General features: G+C 41.5%; 1 protein-coding gene across 1 annotated transcript; it reads right to left on the minus strand.

Annotated features, from left to right (window-relative positions):
• Positions 1 to 4353: 4353 nt before the first annotated feature.
• TMEM233 (transmembrane protein 233) lies at positions 4354 to 21085 on the minus strand. The gene is made up of 3 exons (XM_033001382.2): positions 20369 to 21085; positions 13172 to 13306; positions 4354 to 6215 (listed from the first exon to the last, which is right to left on the minus strand). The coding sequence occupies exons 1-3, from the start codon at positions 20555 to 20557 to the stop codon at positions 6204 to 6206; spliced, it is 336 nt and encodes a 111-aa protein (XP_032857273.2). The 5' UTR covers positions 20558 to 21085; the 3' UTR covers positions 4354 to 6203.
• Between the last annotated feature and the right edge of the window lie 1547 nt (positions 21086 to 22632).

Here is a 22632-nt window from a genome sequence, read left to right on the forward strand (position 1 = left end):
GTTTGAATTGCAAATGGAAGTCTGGAGGATAAAAGGATCAAGGGAAAATAAAACAGAATAATTTTGAGGAAAGAATTCCCTTGGGAATAAATAAAAAAAAAAAGCACAGTCCACTTTCAGACTGTCCCCAGGCCATGAAATAAGATAAAAGTAAATGATTAAATGCTTTATCAGGTGTCACGACTATGCTACACCACCTCACAGGGCAATGTGAGGTTTTAAAAGGAGATGCTTGTAAAACACCTGCAGGATATGAAGAGCCATATGGTTTCTGTGTTATTTATCATGTCACTAGCCACAAGCAAAGGTCAGCTCCTTTTTCCCTTACTCATACCTGCCTTCTTCAATAAACAGGAACTAGACCTGGCTTGACTATTAAAATTCACACAGAGCATCTTATTCAGAAAATAATTTTAAGGCATTTTGGTTCTTGGATCGTAAGATCATGAGACTCAGCAGACTTTGTCAAAGTTTTAACAGTTATGACAGAGCATTTTCAATGCTGTACAGGCTGAGGGGTCAAGTGAAGTGGCATCTTTACTACTGAGTCATTCTACCCCCTTGAAGATATCACTTACCTTCTTTCTTCATCAGCTGACTCATTTTTAAAGAATGTAAGGACCAAACAGGATAGGTCTGAGGTCAGGAGAGACCTGTGTTAGGGGAATGTATGTCTTTGATCAAATGGAGTGAAGAATGGCCTTACAAACCTTTCAGGCACAAAAAGTCAAAGCTAAACTCCTGTGCTAGCCCCACAGAGGGGATGGAAGTCACCAACCACTTCTGCTCTAGGCCAGAATCTCATTTTCACTGTTCGGATTATCTCCTGGAGTTGGTTAAAAATGCCTGCTCTGGTGTCCATCCCTTAACTTCAGTGGAGTTTCCCCTTCTCTTACCCCAGAGTATGTATTGAAAAAGAAATACAGTGGCCTAAAGTCTCAGACTGTGCAGTTTAAAGTCCTGACGAATCCATTGGTATCAGGCAAAGTTCTTTTTCCTTGACATGATGCAAGCTTATTTAGCCGAAGTCATTGCAAGTGAAGTGGAAGCTGACTCAGCCCTACAGCTAGATATGACAAAAACAGAAGAGCCATCTTCAGTCATGAGCTGGTAGATCAAATTCAGACACGCCATAAATCACATCATAAAGAACATGTGAGCAAGTGCTTCTTGTAGCTTCTGTGCCATGGGGAGTGAGTTAGGCAGTAGCAGCAGCAGAACTTCTCATAGAGTTCAAGATAGGATAAATTTAACTGCAAAAACTTTCCAGTTCAATTTCTTACTATAACCTTAATTTCTACCTTGGGCTCCCAAGTTTGTTCCTTCATCATTACATTGGCCAAGTGATCTGTTTCCAAACCCCCTCCTCCTTTTAGGTCACTTCTGAATTTAGCCCATTTTGCCAGGCTGCCAGGGAGTGATGCAGAGGAAGTTGGGCAGCCTCCTTAAAGGCTCACTCACATTTCAGGGACACATACCATTGCTGTACATGCAGAACATGCCGTTGTGCTTGGGAAGTGGAAAATTGTGAGCGTGCATAAAAATCACTCATAGACCACTGCATCCCTTCTCCACTCCTGTACTCCAACATAACAGTTGCACGCCTTCAGAGACCTACTAATTAAAAGTGAGATTGGAGATAGGAGGATAGTAAGAGGAAACCAACATTCAAGTTGTGTGTCAGCCTGAAGGTATTGCTCATGAAAGACTGAGGGCTCAGTCTCGGAAGAGCTGCAGGTTAGGCAGCAGCCATGCAGACTACCTTGCACAGGCCTTCTGACATCTCTGACTCTGCTTGGAGGTATCTCCTCCAAAATCAGGGTACGTTCCACATCTGTTCAACCTCCTCTTAGTTCACCCCATTATCAGGAATGAAGGTTTGACGATACAGACTCTTCCCTCCACAAAACAACACTTTCTATAAAGGCTCCTGAACAGCTGTCAGGTAACCAGGATGTGACTTAGCAGCTTGGCCCTGAATCAATCCAGAGACTTTCTTTGTATTTAAATCTTACTTGCCTTGGGGAATCCAGTCCTTCAAATGCATCCTCTTGTGCATGTGTGCATGCACAATGCACTCAAAGTAAAAACTAACTGGGAAGATGACCCAGTCTCTCCCCAACTGATGCAAATCAGTAACAAAATCCACCTTAAATAGTTGGTAGACAAAACTAGGGTCCAGGTAAGGAAATGAGCCTAGAGAGAAGTGCTTGCACACTGCTCCAGCAGATGCACCTGGACTGATTCTGACAGTGATGAACACTGTGGTAGCAATCAGATACAACCTATCTCCAGGCTGAGAGGCAGAACACAGTTCACACTGTGAGCACATATCCGAAGATACAGGTACCAAAGCAACAGCTTCTGGGGCCTCAAGCCACATTGTTCATGAATTGTGGTTACAAACACATCGATTGAAGAGCCAGTGCTGATCTTCAAGTCACAAGCTGTAAACTCCTGGATATGCCTGCAGGGAGGCACACTAAGAATTGAATTTCATATTGTCCCCTTGATTTTTTTTTTTGCTGTGCAATCTGATGAAACATATACTGCATGTTGTTTAAGTGTCTGGCTGACCCCCTTCATATGGCAGCAAAGAAACTCCTCTTATATTTAGAAGCCCTCTTCTAGGGTTACATATCAAGATACATGCACACTGCTGTTTTGCAGAATGCAGCTGCCCTGTAAGAAGCGAAAGATGCTAACATGATCCAGGAGCTGAGGCCAGCAATTTCAAGTTTCCATCTGTCTCTGCCTGTAATACATGCAGAAAGGAAAAGAAAGCTGGGCTTCAGGCATTAGTTGGTGCGTTCAGCATGCAGGAAGACTGCATCAAAAAATGGAAGCCTAGAGCAGCTTTGTGGAAGGAAGACTGTTCACCTGCCCAGGACACAGATGTTGAGCTGAAATACATTTTACCGCTTTTCCCCCCTCACAATTTCATGAAATAATATAATGCAGCACATACATATGACAGCTCTTTTTTTTTTTTTTTTTTTTCCCCGCCAAAAAATGGTAGTTGCAATGCAGAATAAAAATGGGCCAAACTGAAATCTAGATGCATGGTGATGAAGAGCAGGTAATTTCCAGAGGCTGTCACAGATAATGAAATTTGATTGTGTGTCACTTAAAATAAAAAGCAGGCACTAATTCCTCAGACAGACAACTGCATTCTGCCTTCCACATCCACTGCTGTCATCAGGGGTCTTGCTGATTTGGGCAGTAAAATGTCATTTAGCTTCCCTATTTTTGATACCTCACTTTGTATAGGTCTATCATACCTACAACAGAATGATTTGGTTGTACAGGGAAGATATTAATTTCCAGCACAAGCTGCGCGCTTGACTGCATTTCTCAAACATGGTTGAAAATTTATGTCAACATAAATTAAGAGAACAGATACCGGTACATTAGTAAAGCAAAAATAAGACTACCTATGATATAGAAGCACTAAAGGACATTAGAGGAATTGCTGCATTTTCCCCTCTCTGTCACATTAAGTGGTTTAATATAAAGCCTTTATTTTTATACCAATCAATAGCACTGTAAGGTAGCAACATTTATCTTCAGAAGCACTGAAAATACAATGGCTCAATTCTCAATTATATTAAGAGCGAGACTTCAAAGATATTTATGAGCACCAAGATGCAAGTTAGATTTCCAGTATGGTTTTCAAAAGCATCTGAACAAGTCAGGTGTCTAGCTTCTATTGATCTAAATCTTTGTTAGGCACTTTAAAAAAATACTTCAAGTTGCTTAGCCCTATCTTCTAGTGCCCACATACCTTTGGAAATTTTTTTCTCCTCTCACACCTCTAGCTGTGGTTTAGTTTACAGTACTGAAGTTTATTATTTTGCAGAAGGATGAAGCACTTTTTTTTTGTACACACTTTGATTTTCAGTACACTGACATAGAAAACTATTACTACAGCAATACAGTGGTGTTTACTTTGATGCCAGCTTTGATTCAAGGTGGTGGAAATCTGACCTCTGTTACCTGCTGAGAAGCCTCCTTTGACCACTTTCCCTCTCATGGTAGGAAAGCCCCAAAGAGACCACTGAGGGACAATTCTGAAAAGGCCTCAAAACTCTTTCTGGATGCTATTTTGAAAATGAAGCAAAGAGCCTACCAGCCTACCTTGCTGATATTTTGAGCATTAGATGACCTCTAGTAACTTCTGAATGTACTAGCTGCAGTACAGACTGATTGTACAGTATCACGTTGGTCAGAAATCATGTTTTTGTTTTGATTCACTTCACTCTGAAACTGTCCAAGGCTTTAGAAAAAGGGATATTGCTCTTTAAAATAGAAGAGGCAACAAAACTTATGAAAGACACTTTCCACGTACCAGAATGGACATGAATTAAAAGTAATTTTATTCCACTTCTCAATGACAGTTCTATCATATTTGGTTATAAGGCAAGCTACTAAAAGTCCCACAAGACATATCAGACCATTGGAATAGTATCCAAAAACTGAAGAAGAATTCACAGAACAGCCAGTTCTTGGGATCATCAAAATCAGTGGCAAGATTCCCATGTGGAAAAATTCGATCAGTGTAAGTGCTGAAGAAATCAACTGATTTCACCAGTGTTCATTAAGTTTTATACTGGAGTAATTAAGGATATGTGATGCATCACTGACTTTAATGAAAAACAGGATTTGGCAGAAAGAAAAGCGAAAAAGCACATTAAAAGTATAGTATCAAGGCACAGAAAATACATGCTACTTCCAGGCATATGCTTTAACAAGTAAAGGTTTCTGGGAGACTTTTTTTTTTTTTTTTTAATAGGTAGTTGTACTCCTGCCAGGCATGATTCTTTTCTCACTTGCACCTGCAAAACCCCCACGCATTTCTGGGTAGTCAGTCGAGATTTATGTTAGTGCAAGGAAAGTAAGCATAAGTTAGCATAGCTTGCTTGAAGATGTAGTAACAATTAAAGCAAATGGAGCAACAACTGCTGAAGATGTAGCCCTCGGTCTTAATGCTTGCCAGAGCTTACTCCTTTTAACATGGAATATTTGTGTGACAAACAAATATATTCTTTCAAACAGTTTTTAGCTAATAAAAAACAGCTGTCCCATGCTAAATTTTCTTAAGGTATCAAGAAACTGCAGTAATTTAGAGGCCATCAATACTGTAACCTGTATGTGAACCTGCTGTTCACAGAGTAATGTCTTAGGATCAGAAAGAGTGTGTGTAACTATGTAAGGGTACAAAAGTCTGTCCATCTCCAACTGCATTGATATATAGACTATTCATAGCAAGATGAGAAGATGAACTAAACAAAATAAGACATGAACAAAGCAAAACACAATGAAACTATGTGACTTGCTAGAGGAACAATAACAAAGGGATGAAGAAGAACATCTATTTAAAAAGATCTTTTGTCAGATAAAAAAATAGGAACTTTTTTACATACGTGAAGTTGAAAGAGGAAAATATGATCAGTGCAACTTTAATGCAGGACTGGAGCTAAGTCAAGGGAGTTCAACAATGAAAGACAACAAAACAAAAATAAATCATTAAGAAAAATATGGAAGAAGAGTGTCTCTTAATAATGAAGTGATTGAAATCGGTCCCAGGTGGTTAAAAATCCAAGGTAAAAGACCTAAAAGCAGAGAATGGCAGAAGAAAGCAGCCGCTGAGTCAGTGTATGCCCACGGCATTATAAAATCACATAACAGGATAAAATCACAAACCCATGCTTATGACTGTGTTATGTTGAGACTATTTTAAAGTAATAAAAAAATCCTTAATGGCCTGATCCAAAACCCATTGGAGGCAACAGGAGTTCTTCTACTAGCTTCAGCAGGCTGTGCATCAGGTCTTATATTGTGCACTATAAACAGTCTAGATATGTTGGCTTTGTCTGGCTAGGGTCAGCCAGGGAACATCATGTATCCAGCATACATTCCATGTAAATGAGAAAGAAAATGGAGTTGTTAGGGAAGGATCTCATTATACATTAGGGTAAAAGAGAAAATGTTGCTTTATACTGAGATTTCTTATAAATAAATAATTTTGAAAACCTGGTCACGCCATGCTGATTAACTAACTGGACTATCAGTTAATCCACCAGCAACATGCCTCTGAAGACTTGTAGGGTCAAATCTAGCAGTCTGGAATGAAGGGTATCCTTCTCTTCTTTTTCCCCTCCTGAGATTTACATGATGATATCCTCCAAGTGCAGTCCTGGTCTTCAGATAGCATGCTGCAAGGACACAGAAATATGTATTTTTAAAAGAGAAAAAGACAGAGAGTTTGCCTTGTTAGTTTAAATTATTAATTCTACAAATTTAATGGATACATTATGCCACATTAGTGGCACTTGTTTTCTTAACAAACATCCTCTAGATTAGTGGTTCAATACAGTTTTGAATCAAAGAGCTATGTTTCTAATGGCACTGGTCATCTGTCAATCTGAAGTGAATTTTTAAACTGGGTTACCTGAATCAATGTGACCTAGGACCTTTCATTGCCAGGAAATGGGCTCTTATTTGATGAAGTTTCATGAGGTCAACAGCATCCCTGCTTCTTTGAGGTGGTACATAAAACAGTCAGGCAAGACCAATACTTTCAGCAGTAGACAACTTGGTAAATACAACCACAATACATGACAGATGTTTTAAAAGGACTGGGTAACCTCTCCTGTGCACCTACATTAGTAGAGGAAAGATCTGAGAAGTTCCCTCAAATTCTTGTGTTGGGGGTAGGTCTCAGATATTACCCGTGGATGTACTGATCTCACTGGCTTGTCCCTGGAAGCTGAGTTCTCTGCTGCAGTCTGAAATATCTTCTCCATCAAGCAGCTACCTTTTAGCAGCTGCTTAAAGAGAGATCTAGGACATAAGGCACCAAACAATAAATATATCCTGTAGACAGCATTAACTCCTTTGTTCATTTGTCTCTTGGATGCTACTTAGAACTCCACTGGGCAGAATCTATTGTTGGGACATTTCCTCCGTGCGCAGATGAAACAACTGGACCAGAATTTTTAATGTGGCTTGCTAAGGAAACAAGGCTGATGTAATCACATTGCCTCTGTGCATCTATGTGTGTCTGCCCACTATTCAGCCCCTGAGCTGACTGAACAGATTTGATACACAGGCAGAGGACTTTAAGCTCTTATATTTTTACAAATCCAGTAAAAAGAGATAGGGATGCAAGGACATAATCAGTTAGTGCCCTTACTGATAGAAAAGCAGCAGTATGAGCTCACTGGCTAGGTGGACACCAAGAATTAATGTGGGTGAAAGACAACAGGAATGCCCTGACTTCAGACTTTGCGCTCTATCAGTTACTGGCAGGTCAATCCCTGCAGTGAAAGGCAGGTAGTCTTCCTTGACTCTATTTTTTTCTGTGGTAAGGTATGGAGAATGGGATTGGCAATGTAAAGATCTGAAGGCTGGCTGCATAATTCCTGTCATCTTACTGGCCCCTCAGTTTATTCTGTCTCTGAAAGAGACAGCCTACAAAGGCTTTTGAGAGCCTTGGGAAGGGGACAGCAGAGATATTAAAAATCACCTTGCACACCTTTTCCCCCTCAATAATTATTTCTAAGTTAGTGAGAAAAATGTTTGTATACAACTGTCCCTCATGCACAGTCTAAATTCTTACTCCTTTTCCTTCTAGCAGTAATTACCGATGTTGCATTACTGCACATATGCTTGATTTAAGACCCTACTGATTATGAAACAGTATAAGCTAGTACTTTCCACACAGCCTGGCTGTGTCTCTGTCTTCCTTCGAAGCCATGCTGACAGGTGGTATTTCTGTGACTCCCATGGGGTGAAGTTCTAGATCAAGTGAGATTAAAGAAGGGTTCAGAAGTTCACACTCCTCTACAAAAGCATTAAAATATCATAATGGTTTGCATGAAATTCCAAAGTCACTGAACACAACAACGCTTCTCACATAAGTTATTACCAGAAGATAATTCTACCCTTCCGGTGGCCCTGGGGTTCAAGATAAACAGAGACAATGAACTTCTGATGTGAATTTAAAAAGCCTTGGACACTGTTCCATTGGCAGGAGTTTCCTGCATTCCTTTCCTTCAGTACTTTGGCTACCCTTCCTCGTACCAAAATTGTCACTATCTCAGTCAGAGCTCTACAAAAGCTTATGTCTAGTTCACTCTAACACCTCTTCCTAGTTCTCCACATTTCTGCTTGACTCACTCTTACTTGTCTAGGCTGCAGAGAACCACTAGAGAGGTACACAAAAGACAAGGGCTTTATATGATATTCTTTGTGGCTCAATTGAGATGCAAAACTCACGTGAGCTCTGGTTCTGCCCTGAGCAGCATTGTCAAATGTCACTCAGACACTAGAGACAGTCTAAAAGTACGCACTGTAAGAAGCTGCATGTTGTTTCAGACTACTAACAGGCTATGCAGCAAACCCAGCAATGGAATAAGAATGCATGATTCCCATGGTAGCTTGAAGTGAATATGACATACTTCAATCCAGTTAAGAAAAGGGTTTGGGATACATGGGGTCTCCTTCACTTAAGTGAGGAGGTTCCAGCCCAGGATTATGTTTCCCTAAATCCTGCCAGTAGGACTCAAATAAAATCCAAAGACAACAAACATCTGGTGTTATCAAAAAGCAAAACAAAACAGAATTTGGAATCTGCTCCAAAAATTTTGAGACTGCTCTGAAAACACAGACCATGAACTACTGGAGAGCCTTCATATCGACTGACACAATTATTAGCTTTACCTGATCAAAATGTTTAGGAAGAGACAGGAAAGCTGACTCCAAATCCATTCAAGTCAGTGGAAAGGCTACTAAAAGCTTCATGATGGAATGTAAGAATAGTGCTACTAGGTCAGAGCAAGAAGCCAGCTTTGCAGCATCCCACCTCTAACAGTGACATGTTACAAACGCCTAAAGGAGCGCATTAAGAAAAGGCTATGTTCAGGGTGATGTTTCTCTATTTATTGCCTTCCAGCTCTAGCAATCAGCAGTTTAGAAACATTCTGAGCCTGAGATTGTATCTGCATTTTTGCATTTAAGCTCTTTTTGTAACTCCACTTGCTACTGCTTAAAATAATTTGTAATTTTTGTATCCACAGCAACCAGAAGGAGTAAGTCCCACAGCTGCATTGTTGTGTCAAATGGAAAAGTACCTCCTCCTTGTTTAAAGCTGCTTTCCTCTGACCCCCCTTCATCTTATTTGTAATAGACAACAAATGATCACTCTTTACCTCACTGCCTTTAACAACCAGTTCCTAAGTCTTTCTATTTTGTCTGTCCACATATAAAGATTTTTTCATACCTTGGGGCTCTTCTTTCTTTTTATTTTGTGTGTGTGTGTGTTTATACACCACATCTTTCTTAAGACAAAGACATCAGAACTAGAGGCAGGATTCGGGATGTGGTTCACAGCTGTGTGTTGCCTGTCATTAGGTGCCTTGCCATTCACTCTCTAACCAGGCATATTACAACAGAGGAGGGCCACGTGCACCCAGCTCTGCGCTGTTTCAGTTCGTAGTGATGTCTCCTTATGGAAGACAAACATATCCATCTTCTCACTGCAGTTCTTGGTGGACAACATGACGATGGGCACATACACAGGGCTCGGCTCAGTGGTGATACAAATACTGGTTTAAGTTACATCTGATCAAGCAGTGGAAGTGTAATTCAGCATTCAGGACTGGCAAGGTAGGAGTGCAGGAGAAGCCAACAGGACAGGGTAAAAGCTACAGAATGGAGTAAGAATAATTTTGGCCTTGTGTGGAATGAGGGACAGCCCTGATTCAGCACACACCACAGCTTAACACTCAGTGATTCCTCAGCATAATGAGGAACACCCTAGTTTACATTGATCAAGACAGACAAGTTTTATTGCTGGGCTGTTAAATCCAGTGATGCAAGTGACGGTTTCCCCTTGTCTACATTCAGGGTCATGACTGCAGAAGGTAGATGATTCCCGAGTGTTGGGTGGGCCTTGTTCCAGGATATATATGTATCTCTCTATATATCTATCTATATATATCTATCTCCCTATATATCTTAATTTATGTTTGCTAAAAATAACATGCCAGTGTTAAAGACAAACAAGGCTCTCTAAGGCAACATTAGAAGCCCTGAGTTGGCTCAGCACTGAGTACATCTTCAAAATGAAAAGTCAAGGCTGTTTCTTCCATGCAGATGTAAGTGTCGCCTGGTGCTATTCCTGTGCTACTGTTACTCTGTAACTGAATAAACCAAAGCTCCAGGTCCAGAGGTAGGAATTTTCTGAAAAGTGAAAGGGTCTTCCTCTTCCCAAGTCTACCAGTATTATTGGGGGGGTATAACCAGGGGTATGTCACTGTTTGTTCAAAGCTGGAATATCTTGTACTTCCTCTCTCTGTAGCTTCTACTACCATTTCTACCCTCAACACCCATGACTAGATGTTTTTCTCTTGGTTGAGGCATGTGGAGTACTATGGGAGCCCTCCTCAGCTCTGCTTAAAGCACAGGACTTAACCCCTTTCCTAAGCAAGAGGGAACACACAATAGGTTTGGGTACTGAAAAGCCAGAAGAGATGTGGAAACAAATGGATAACTTTGGTTGGAATTTTTAATAGGGCATATAGGTTTTGATACTCAGAGGCTACTGAAATTCATCAAGCTAGGCACTGATCTCATTGAACTGGTCATCTAGAAATACCATTCATAAAGAGGAAATTATGTTCCAGTGAATGCTGAAGGAATCTGTGTCCAGAGATGAGGAAGTATTTCAGTGCTCAATTCACAATGAGAGATGTTCAGGAGTGGCAAAGAGGGGTTTTAGCAATTAAGTTGTGAGTTTGCACAGAAGGATACCCAAAAACTCTGCTGAAGACAGCAAGGGACTGCTTGGCAGTGAGCAACAGTGGTGGTGATAAGCCACAGGGCACTGTCCCCGAAACTGCTGGAGCAACTGCCTGGCATATCAGACGCCTTGACCCAGATGGAGCTTCAGAAGGAGGGTGACATCAGATCTGTGCCTCATGGTAATCAAATGGTTACAGGGCTGACTGTCATATTATTCTATTAAGGTTATTTTGTACTATCTTACTAATATTGAAGCATATATATTAAAGTTAGCATGGAAGTAATTTACAATCACTTCACATTAGCAGAGTGCAAAGTGGCTGTTAGTAAATAATCATGACCGAGGTACAAATGGATCTGAGATAACTGCACAGAGCATGCAATGCCATCCACACCAGTGGCATGTCAAACTCCAAGACAATTTAGTGTAAAATACAAACATCCAAGAGTAAGGCAACAAAGGGGACTCAGGTAAGCATGGAGGATGGAAAGGCCAGTTGGGTGCTCCTGTTCACTCATTTTCACATCAGAAGAATAAAGAAGATTGTTGTTCCCATTGAACACTTTCTTAGGAGCAAGGGCTCTTTGAAGGGTGACAGGTGAGAGGGAGAAGGGGAGTAGTAAAGAGACTGGAAAGCCAGAGAGCAGGTTGAATCCAGTAAACCTTGAGTCCTCACAGTACTCAAGCTACCATCTGGCCAAGAGATCTCTATAGAAACTATTCACCAAATACAGAAATTAATATCCCAGCAGTGTGCTGAGGGTTCCCAGGCAGCTGGCAATGCTTCCATCTAACACAGAGATTTTTCTCTTTAAAAAAACCCAAACCCAAACCCAATTAAAAAAAAATTTCAAAAGACAAAACTTACAAAAAACCTTATAAGGTCGTATTACACTGATTTACTGCTGTTTACTTCCTTGAGGGTAGGAGAGAGAGAGGTGCTTACAAATACTAGCTAGATGCAAAGTGCTAACTACCACTAATATTTGGCAATGGGCACAAAGAAGCATTGACACATTCAGCACACAGGGTCCTACTGTAGCAAAAGTGAAATGTTGACTACAACTAAATGTAGGTAGTGTGCCCTGGTTAACGTGAATGCTTCAGGTCAGTGTTGTCTGCCACTCATGCTGCCCTTCTCTCCTACTTAAAAAAAAATATTGAGCTGCTATCCGTGTCTGAGAAATGATGAGTAAGGTAGTAGAAGCGAGCACAGGAATTTACTGCTGCTGTCAATTACAAAACTTGGCACTCCCTGCCTGAAATGACTTGGTTTTAAATCTGAGGGCTGAGCAAACTGAACACAAGCTAAACCAAAGAGAGATTCATGCTTGAAAAATACATGGGAAATTATTGAGTATACAGTAAGTTTCTGATTCTGTGGCACCATCCACTAACATCCTACCGAAATGGACCCCATCCCCAGTGAATTCCTTGCTGTTCAATATGGTGTACTTCAAGTTTTTGTCTGAACATGTTGTACATGTTTAAACAGCAACACCATTCCACTCGCCAGAGATGTCTGCATTTCAGTGGTGGATGAGGTGATCTCTGTTTATAGTTTATACATAAGTTTGTACAGTGCACTGACAGGCTCACCAAATAAAACAGCCAATAATAAATTGATTTAAACTGGTAATTTTAATGGGAAGTGCACACTACTATGGAGCAAAGAACATATTGTGGCACAATCTTAAGAAAGGATATCAACACCCTGATTACTTTTGTCCTCTTTTCCAAATAAGCTTATAATCCATCTGGGTAACCACTGTGTATACAGAGATTCATTTGTTGGGCTTCTTCACTGTTGTCCCAGGCATACAGAGGCAGGTCAGTTATACAGCGCTGGGAGTGAATGAGCTTATAACACAGCAAGCCAAGTCAAAATTATATTTATGGTCACTTTTGATATAGTTATAGTCACCTTATTATCAAACAGTAAAGTAGTTACTGTCTGTTGTCTTCTCCTTGCAAAGTTAAAAGTTCTGTTGGACAGATTATAAGACTGAAAATTAGCAGCTGGGGACTCTATTACCTGAAATCTAAGGATCTCTATGCACTTGGTCTTATAGATGGTGAAACTGAGGAGAAAAAAACAAAAAGCAACTGGCCTAAATTGGAAACCCATGGAAGCTGCAAGAGTTTCTAGAAAATGCACTGCTGTTAAAACACAGTTGTTTGCATTTAACCACAGACAACAGAATTTTCTAAATTGCAAAATAAGTAAAACTTGGTATTTTGGAAAACACATGCATCCCTACATTTTAATATTAGTAGGCAGTTCTGACAATCTTTAGTTTCTTATTCTGAAGCTCGTGCTCAGAGAAGAACTGGTTGCATTGGAACTATTAGCATTTTGCTTACCGTTGTGAAATGAACTACGCAATAGATTCCAATGATGACAAGGCCAATGATAATTGACGCAACAGCAACCCAGAGAGCATTGCGACCCAGTCTTTTTGACCCTTCTATATCTCCTTGATTATAACTGTTTAAAGCCTGCAGAAGAGAAACAGAGAATTTGTGACTTTTTTTTTAAACAGAAATCTGTATACAAACCAATGTGACTGCTTTCGAGTAAACTCTATGAACATGTAAAAACAAAGATCCACCGCCAACAGTTCAAGGTAAGCAGGAAGTCCAGTTTTCTGTTCAACTCACTGAACACTTCATTGCAACTACAGCTCTTTTATTTTCAGTGGTGAGGCTATATTCACATGATGAGTTTTCTTGTAAACACCAACATAAAAGCTGTCAAATCAACTCTAATCCACCCACATAAATCAGTGGTTTTTACCTCTGGAAATATTTTTATAGTATATGTGAATTATTAGTTGGCCACTTCACTAACAGTGAAATAAACTCTTATGCTTTGTAGGATCGTAAGCATGAAAAGGAGCACAAATAGGCTGTTTTTACAGAAAGCCTCAGGAAAACTTCTTAATAAAAGTTTACTAATTTCCTATTTTTCCAATGTCTTACTTTTCAAAACAAAGTTTCAAGAATTATTAGGTAGGTTTGCTGGCGGTGGAAAAAAAAAAAAAAAACAAATAAATATAGATCATCCGAACAAAACATCTGAGTGCCATCTTCATGGGCTAGAAATTCTGTCCCTTTGCATTTTTGGTATGCACTGGTAATTATTATCATATACATCCTGAGGTATGCATCAGACATACAGATATTAGCTCAACAGACTTGAGTTTATCTCTATCCACCCATGATTTGGCAAATGTTTTATATTCACTACATGCAAAGATTGCAAGGTGTGATAGGACCACTGTGATCTTCTAGTCTGTTGTGAGACAGACTGTAGGCTTTTCTGAATTAATTTTTGTTTTAACGAGACCATATTTTTGAAAGAAAATATTCAGTGAAGGACACTGAAATATTCTAGTACATGAGTTAACACAATTAGTACATGAGTTTATAGTAACTTTTTCCCAAGAATAAGATGCTAACAAAGAATTTTTGAAAAGAGTATTATTACTAAGAATTATTTTGTAAGATTGAGAGAATTTGAGTTCACAAACTACGACACTGAGTCCATATTTCTTTATCAGCTTGCACTATTGAACTATCTCAGCACACTTCCTTGGGGAATTAGGTTAGTCATAACCTGTTCTTTAGTATAAGTGTTTCAAGTAGTATCCCAGAAACATGAGGTGCGGGGGGAGAAATACAGGGACCTGATCAAATGAACTGTTCTGTGGACTAAATAATTCAGATTGTCTTTAGAAAATGACTGCATGAGGTATCACCAAGTGGTATTACGAAAGTGCTTTAGTTACGAATCACTTCTTGTAGCAAAGACAGAACAACAGCTATTCAACAGTGTGAAGATCTGATACGGTGGAGAGCAGGAAAGAAATGAACTGCAGAACATACCAAGCATTGTTGTAAAGCCTTTTTTCCCCAAGCAGAAAAATAATTAGGGACATTATCTCTGTGTGTTCTGTTGATTAGTGAGCACACAAAATTAATGGGCTAGATGCATCCTTGGTGTTAGCACTGCAGTAAGATCACTCGTGCCAAGACAGTCCCAAAGCAATGAAACCTATATTCCTAGAATTGCATCTCAAGGATAAGTGCAGGTACTTATTCTCTAGTGTCCAAGAAAGGCTAAGCTGCTGATGCACTCTTGCTCTTAAAGAGAGAACTGATACATTTCTTCTCTTCCTGGAAGCATACATGCCTAAACATTTCTCTATTTTATTTCCCTAAAGGATATCAGTAATACCTATGCTCTGCTGTCAAATTTCATTGAGGTTGGATAGTGGACTTAAAGGTTATAATCGGAAAAGATGGAAAGGGGAGGCAGACACAAACACATAGTCAAATAAGATGATGTCACCTCTGATTCTTCACCAGTGGAGCATCCTGTTACAAAGGGTGGCTGGCACAGTTCCTCTCATCTAAGTTATTCCACTGTTTTCAGCAGTCCTGTCTACAGGAAAAGACCTTTCTTAGGTTTTCTCAAAATACAGAAGAAACATGGCTTGGTTTGGTCTTGAGAATGCTGACTTCTCCTTCTGCCTCTGTCAGCAACTATAAGTGTGACTGTGGCTACAGGAAGAAACATGGAGAAGCACCACTGACACCCCAGTCCTGTACTTTGTTCTCCCCACCCATCAAAGGACTCGCTTTGCATGACATCTAGAGAGTGGTCTTGCAAACACTCTAAACTCAGTTCCCCATACATGTGGTCTCAAGACTGAGACAGAGTTGTACACTAGACATGACAGCACCAGCTTGAATTTCTGTGCAATTTTACTAATATATTTAGGAAGTCTGGAGAATGTCTCTGTGATTTCTGCAGGTACTGCATAAATAATTCACCCTGTGCACTTTAATAAATAATGTTATTTTAATACAAATACACGATGAAGAGGAGGAAAACAGCATTAATGATAAAGCAGAGGATTTGGGAGAGACAGGAAAGAGACAAAAGTTTCTTTATTAAGAGGTTTAAATTAAATAGCATAACTTAGCATTCAAGAAAAAATAAGAGGTTTGGAGGAGTGGTTGGGGTCTGATGCAAAGCTCTTTGAAATCAGAGGGCCCTTGGATCAAGCTTCCAGTTTTTAGCGTTAGAGACAGACAACATTAACTGTTAAAGCCTTAAATGCTACATTGCTCATTTCCAAGGGCTAAGCAACATACACAGAATACAGCATCTGTGTGTGACATTTGGGCTGTCCAACTTTTAAAACAAATTTCAGCCATTTTCAGTCTAATACCATATGATTTCTCAGGTTTCTGCTAACTTGCTCACTATGAAGTCATAAACTAAATTAAAGCCACAGTTCTGCAGCTGCTTATTTACTTGAGCAATCTCAGTGACTTCACCAGGTTCACACACATCTATTTATAAAAGATAGTCTCAGTTCAACAATGAAGCAACTTAACCTCATATGAACAGAAATTTCCTGAATTAGCTACAAACTATTAATCTCTTTTAATGTGTATTTTCTGTTCCACATTCCCAGAGCACCATTTATGGCAAAAGCAAAAAGAATACTGAATTACTTCTGAAATCCTCCTCTACATCTCTTACAAATCTGGGCAGATCAGACTGAGGTTCTCTGATCAACATTTTCTAGGCTTTCCATGATCCAGGCTGTAACAAACCTTATTTGGCTGTGCCTGGAAATGAGACACACTCCCTAGTTCAGACCAAAGGAAGAACGAGACATGCTGGCTCAGTACTACTCCTCACTGTGAGAATAACTTATGGTGAAAGAGAAAGAAGAGGGGGGACTCAGGGACCAATTCAGAACCAGGCTTGATATCTGCTTTTTGGCAAATGAAACAGGCAGGTGATGAGCAGGATACAATGAAAGGGGAGTTTACTCTGCAGGCTGCATAGCAGCAGGCAATAGCTGGACTTCTGTGTCTCTGGGGACAAGTTGAAAGTGGTGTTGCAGATGAGAAGCTTACCGGCTTGCAAAGATAAGGGCCATGCAAAAATGTTTAAGAACAGCTGCTGAACTTTGTTGTTTAATACTCCTGAAGTAGTTAGATGCCCAGGTACCTACAAGCTACTTCAAAAAAGCTGTATAAATAATAAACTTTCCAAATAAACCTTCTAACTAATGAGAAGTACAGCTGTACAGGAACACTGGTCACTATGCTAGTCACTGACCTGATCAAAGCCAACACACTGTATGTGGCTAATTAGGATCCCAATTAGAAGAGGTGACCTCCTCAGAAAGCATGTTCCATCCTTTGTTGTCCCATGACTTCTACTACCTTCTTGCTCATTGTCTCTGCTTAGGGAAACTAATATGCAGACAAGGCATCTGAATCAAAGGGTAACAAAGGCAGTCAAAGAACTTGTTGCTATCAGAGGCAGATGAGCCAAGATTGTCACAATTTGACCACATATGCTGTTTGAAACATGCAAATGATTAAACAGAAATGTGTCAACAGAAAGAGGGAGTTAGGAACGAACAATCAGGGAGAAACAGCTTTTGAGAGACTCTTCTGAAGTTGTTATAAATCTAAGGCCCTACGGAATTAAATGACTAGCCTGACATACAGATCTTTGAAATAAAGACAACGGAAGGCAGTGTACTGAGAAAGGCCAAAGTTTGTTCAAACATCAGAGCTCAGTGCTGATTCATTTTTCAGAGTTGTCCCACAGCCTCCCTCTAGCTCTGATTCCATGAGTCAGATACAGCCAGTCCACCTGAGCCAGGTCTTAGAGACCATGGCTGTTCACTGCCAGCTAGGTGCTCTTTGGGTTCACAACAGGGGGAAAAGACACCACTGCAAATAAAGAGCCAAATAGCTGTGACACACTGCCTAGCCACATCCTCACACCAGAGGTCTCTTCTGTCACATGAGCCTGCTGGCGTGGTACCTGCCCCACACTCCTGCCCCTGATGTCTGTGGTCTCACCTATGTAAGAAAGAGTAGGGAAAGTCTAAGCGAGGCACCTCTGGGGCTGAGTGAGCCAACTAATCGTCCAGCAACACGATACAGCTGCTGGAAGCAACAGGAAGCAGGAGAACTGATGGCATCTGGCTGGAACTGCAGAGGAGTATTGAGAACAGTGATCCTACAGCCAGGAGTGCTGGCCAGGACCCTAGGGAAAACAGATCTCCATTTGCTAAAAATGCCAAGCAATCCTCACACCTGCCAGTGATCAGCAACTAGTTTGAGGGGGCTGCTCTTGTAATGCCAATGTATCAACACGCTGATGCCATTAAGCGTCCATTCCACTAGCTATTCTCTTAACCCTGTCATGAGAAATGGATTTCGTTCACAAAGGAGGTAAGGAACAAGAAAAGGTTATTATCACAATAGGGAGAACTTGGGAGAGGTTGATTCTAAAAGTATAGTCAAGGAGGTAAGATCTGAAATGCTAAGATTTGTGCCCCCAAAGTGAGAAAGAAGTGAGGAAACCAGTACTGGAGTTGTAAATGGGACAGCAGAAGAGACTGAAGACAAATCTGTCATTTAATTCAGAAGTGTGTTAGAGCCCAGACTCTACTTTTAGAGTGAAAACATTGTCTGAATTGAGAGCATGTAAAGAGGACATAACACAGGTAGACAGGGTGCTGAACCATGGCCCTCTAGAAGCCAACAGCACTTTTCTTTCCAGGACCGTTCTAGGAAGTTGAAATTTATAGACAACTCCACTTTTAAGGGTCTTTACCTGTTCTGACACAAGATCTCAGGCAAGATTTGCAGACTATAAAAGTATCTCCATTTCTTGTAAGAAAACAAAATAACCCACTCTTGTACACCAGTGTTAACCCTTAGCGACTCTAGGAAACAAGCTGAGAAAGAGAGGGACGATGTAGATCCCAGCAGAAGTGGAAATAAAACCAGCATAGGTTAAAATGCAGAACCTGGAGCTGAGGTTAATGGAGCAATTACAGGTTGCAGCTCCAAAAGGCAGAGGAATCGGGCTGTGGAAAAGAAGTCAGATGTTATTTTATTGGAAAAAGAGAGGTTTTAGGTAAGAAAGATTTTGAAACAGAAGGTACTCGCATATAGTGGAGATTATTGGTTTGGGTTTTGTTTCCCCCCTTTAAGGGAGTGGGCAGCTGACACCTGCACAGACTGTTTAGCATTCAGGAAGTGCTCTTCCCACCCTGGTTTCTACATATCCCCCTGGTGACAGTTACTTACGCCTGACTCCAAAAGCCTGCATGAACTTCAACTAGGGAGTGGGTGGAGATTTCTCCATATGGGGTGCAAAAATCTTTAGAGGCCAAATTCTGTCCTTGGCAGTTAACTTCTGTGCAGCCATAGTGCTTTGGTGAAAGCACTGTCACAGTGAACAGATGCTCACAGCCCCAGATCATCAGCTCTCATTACTTTATATAGCACCCTAAGTGTCCACAGACAGAAAGGATGCTGGGTACCAGCAGAACCAAATCTTTTCATATCAAGAAAGAGCACATATTGTGTAGTTAAGTTAACAACAAAGAAAATAAACACGTAGGAAAAAAAAAAAAGAAAGTCACAGCTAACACTTATCTGGACAAAAAAGGTTGTGAAGATGGCTTTGGAACAGCTTCTTCAAGTAATTTTCAAGTTTAAGGCATGTATCCCAATATTTAGGTGTGATTTCTGATCAATCTTACTGGTCTTAAAAGAGTGTGCTTTAGTATATTTTAGATACAATTATTCTCATACTTAATTGCAAAAACAACTATATTTTTTTACTTACCTTTTCAGCCTGGCTGTCAGAGAAAAGGATGAAAATACACAACATGTTTTAAACCCTTTTCAGCTCCTGAACAACAGAAATACATTGCAGTATTACTGATTACACTGATCATGTATCCTATTAGAAAAGTCTGGGTCTGACTCTGCAACTTTTAACTCAAAGAAGATTCTGTTCTAACAATCCTTTTGAAGTTAATGGGATTGCTGGATTATTAAGAACTATGCAAATCAATTATGGCTTGTAGGAGTAAGGCTGTTCTCTCAATATACTTGATACTCAATTTTATAAGAGTTTTTGCCAACAACCTACAATCATTGTCGTTGCGTGAATTATTCTAGCAAATAATTAGTGTTGGGCTCAAAAAAGGCACTTCTACCATATTTGATTAGCTGAACTAGAAACCACAACTGTTCCTTTGCAAATCTGATTTCTGCTCCCCGACTGCCACTTTCACACATTGATACTATGTCCAATTCAGTGTGCAAGTTAGCTGATTTAACAAATCTCATTAACTGGGATACCCCCCCCCCCCTTCTTTATATAGCCCGATATTGAAAACAGGATTTGAACTGCCTTTCATTCCATATTTTGCATCTGATGCTGGGGTAGCTAAGTGGATAGCCTGGCTGAGCCGCTGATGCTCTCAGGCTCGCTGTCTCACCCAACTTTGTCCACACACGCCAGGGACAAGTGGCTAAAAAGGCGGCTGGATGCCCGTTACCCTGACGGCTCCCCTAGCCCCGCTTTGCCGCTGCAGGTCCCAGGCGGGACCGGCCGGGAACATCGCAGCCGAGGCCGGGCCGGCGCGGAGAGCCCCGCCAAACCCCCAAGCCGCAAGTGGCTCGACAGCCGGCGAGGTGCTTGCTACTACTCACCATGACGGCGAAGACGAAGGCGACGATGTTGACGGGATAGGCGGGACAGAAGCAGGCGAGGATGCTGAGGAGCAGGTAGTTCTTGGGCCGCGGCTGCGGCGGCCCGTCGGGCAGCTCATCCTCGATGTTGGTCTCGGGGCTGTTCTCCAGAGCCCTCTTGATGTCGGCACCGGCGGGGAGCGCGGACATGGGGCTGCGGTGCGGCGGGCGGGCGGCTGGCGAAGCCCAGCGCCGCGCCCCGGGCAGGCGTGACCCCGGCGCGGCGCCGAGCCAAGGGAGCCGCCCGGAGCGGAGCGGAGCGGAGCGGCGCCTCCCCGGGCCGGCACCCGGCGGGGCGGGGGCGGGGGGTGCCCGCCCGCAGCTCCTCTTGGCCGAGATCTTAGAGCCCGCCAGTCAGTTCGGAGGAGGAATCGGGGAAAAGAGGGAAAGCAAACAAAAGCCGCTTCGTGGTTCCAGCACCGTGACCCGGCGGCGGCGGCTGGCCGGAGGCGGGCGGGGGTTCCCCGGGCTAACCCCGGCCTGTCCCCGGAGCCGCCGCTGGGACAGCGGGGTCCCGAGCCGCCCGGCCTGGGGCTGTTCTGGGCTTTTCCGAAACTTTTTAACTGCAGTTAAACGACTTTAACTGAGTTTGCAGTGCCCCCCGGGGAGAATTTGGCCTGTGTTGGTAGACGAGAGTCTGCGAGCTCCCTCAGCAAGCAGCATAAAGTCTGCAAAGGCATTTCCTTGGATCTGGGCTGAATTTGTCATCTCCTAACCCCAGTGACTTGCAAAATTTAGCAAAACCATGAAAGACTGGCAGAAAATAACCAACTTCAAGCATTTTGGTGGCTCAAGCCCAGAGTATTTTGTCCAATTTTCAGCAGGTGATTCAGTCCTTACTGAACATCACGTCTATAGGGTGAAAGCCACTGCAGGGAATGCAGGAAGTGGAGCAAGGAAATAAATCTTTATTATGGAAAAAATCCCCACACCACAAAACAAGTAAATAAAGATTTGCTTCCATCATGGCTTTGAAGTTGGTGAGGAAAGGTATGAAAACCTGCACCCAGAAAGGCACAGGCTCCATTTCTGCCATGTGATATAAGAAAAAAGAACTTTATACCTGCACATAGTTTCAGCAAAAGAGACTTCTGACCAGGTGAAGGTTGGAGTTGAGATTTTGCTCTGTCTGGCTCCCCCTGTGCACATTTCATTAATTAAAGTTACAATAAACAGTAAGGTGTGTTTAGAGCTTTATGAATGAGCTACTTTTGTCACTGGGAGCTTTGCAATTGACTTGAATGGGGACACGGTTTCCTGTTTCTGGATGTTATTCTACAAGATAAAACACAGTCAACAAAGTAAAGACATTAGAAATATAGGTGAAAAGAAATATACTTTCATATACATTAATCATCTCTCAGATTCATGCCTGCAATTTAATGTAGAATGAGAATCTGCTGATCTATCAAAATGTCAAAAGAAAAGATTCCGTGTCTTTAGGAAAGAGTAAGAAATACCAAAGTTACATCTGCTTGCCAATGTACCCATTAGTGTTCAGGCACGAGCTCTCTGTAGCTATAAAATCTTTGATATGTTTGTTCTCAGGAGCCCTTAAACACAGTAACCAGACAAGCTCAGAAAACAGTTTGCATCACACCACACCATTGCTTTTAGAGCTGATTTCCGTAGGGATGGAGGCCATGGACGTACCCTCTGCAGGGGGTCAGCATCTTCCAGCGCCACTCAAACCTTTAATCCACGAGAACACTTTCAGCGAAACATCATAATGGCTTTGGCTTAATGAGTTTGAGTTTGTCTGCTGGTAGCTGAAACACTCACAAGTAAATGAGAGCCTATTATCAGGCATCTGAATGAGAACATCCAGCAAACATGGGGCAGTTTAAGCCATTAATGTTGAACATAAACAAGCACAACAAAAAGCTGCCAGCACAGCAACTCTAGAGAGAAGGCAAAGTTGTGTGCAGTGATTATCCAGGGAGACTTAAAACTGGAGCGTGAGGAAAGGATGTAGAGTCTTACTGTGTAACATCAGTCATTTAGTTTAAGCACCTTTATGGGGGACCTCCAAGCGGGTGATTCAGAGACTGGTGGAGTTACCAGTCACATCAGGCCAACAACCTGCACTGAATCTTTCTCTGAGGACCATGAACTGTGGGAGGTATTTGAACTCTGTTAAATTGGACCATGTGAATCCTTTCCCAGGTCTCTCAAAGACACAGATCTAATAGTGGAACCTGGGGTTCCTTGTGCATTTCTAGAAA

This window comes from Tyto alba, unplaced genomic scaffold (assembly GCF_018691265.1).
Source record: "Tyto alba isolate M040663 unplaced genomic scaffold, T.alba_DEE_v4.0 Super-Scaffold_44, whole genome shotgun sequence".
Lineage (NCBI taxonomy): Eukaryota > Metazoa > Chordata > Aves > Strigiformes > Tytonidae > Tyto > Tyto alba.

Bases quoted from the DNA above. Each gene is read 5' to 3' on its own strand.
- TMEM233 (XM_033001382.2), bottom strand. From the start codon at position 20,557: ATGTCCGCGCTCCCCGCCGGTGCCGACATCAAGAGGGCTCTGGAGAAC. The intron at 13,307-20,368 runs GTGAGTAGTAGC...TCTCTTCTGCAG, and splicing joins CCTTCGTCTTCGCCGTCATG to GCTTTAAACAGTTATAATCA.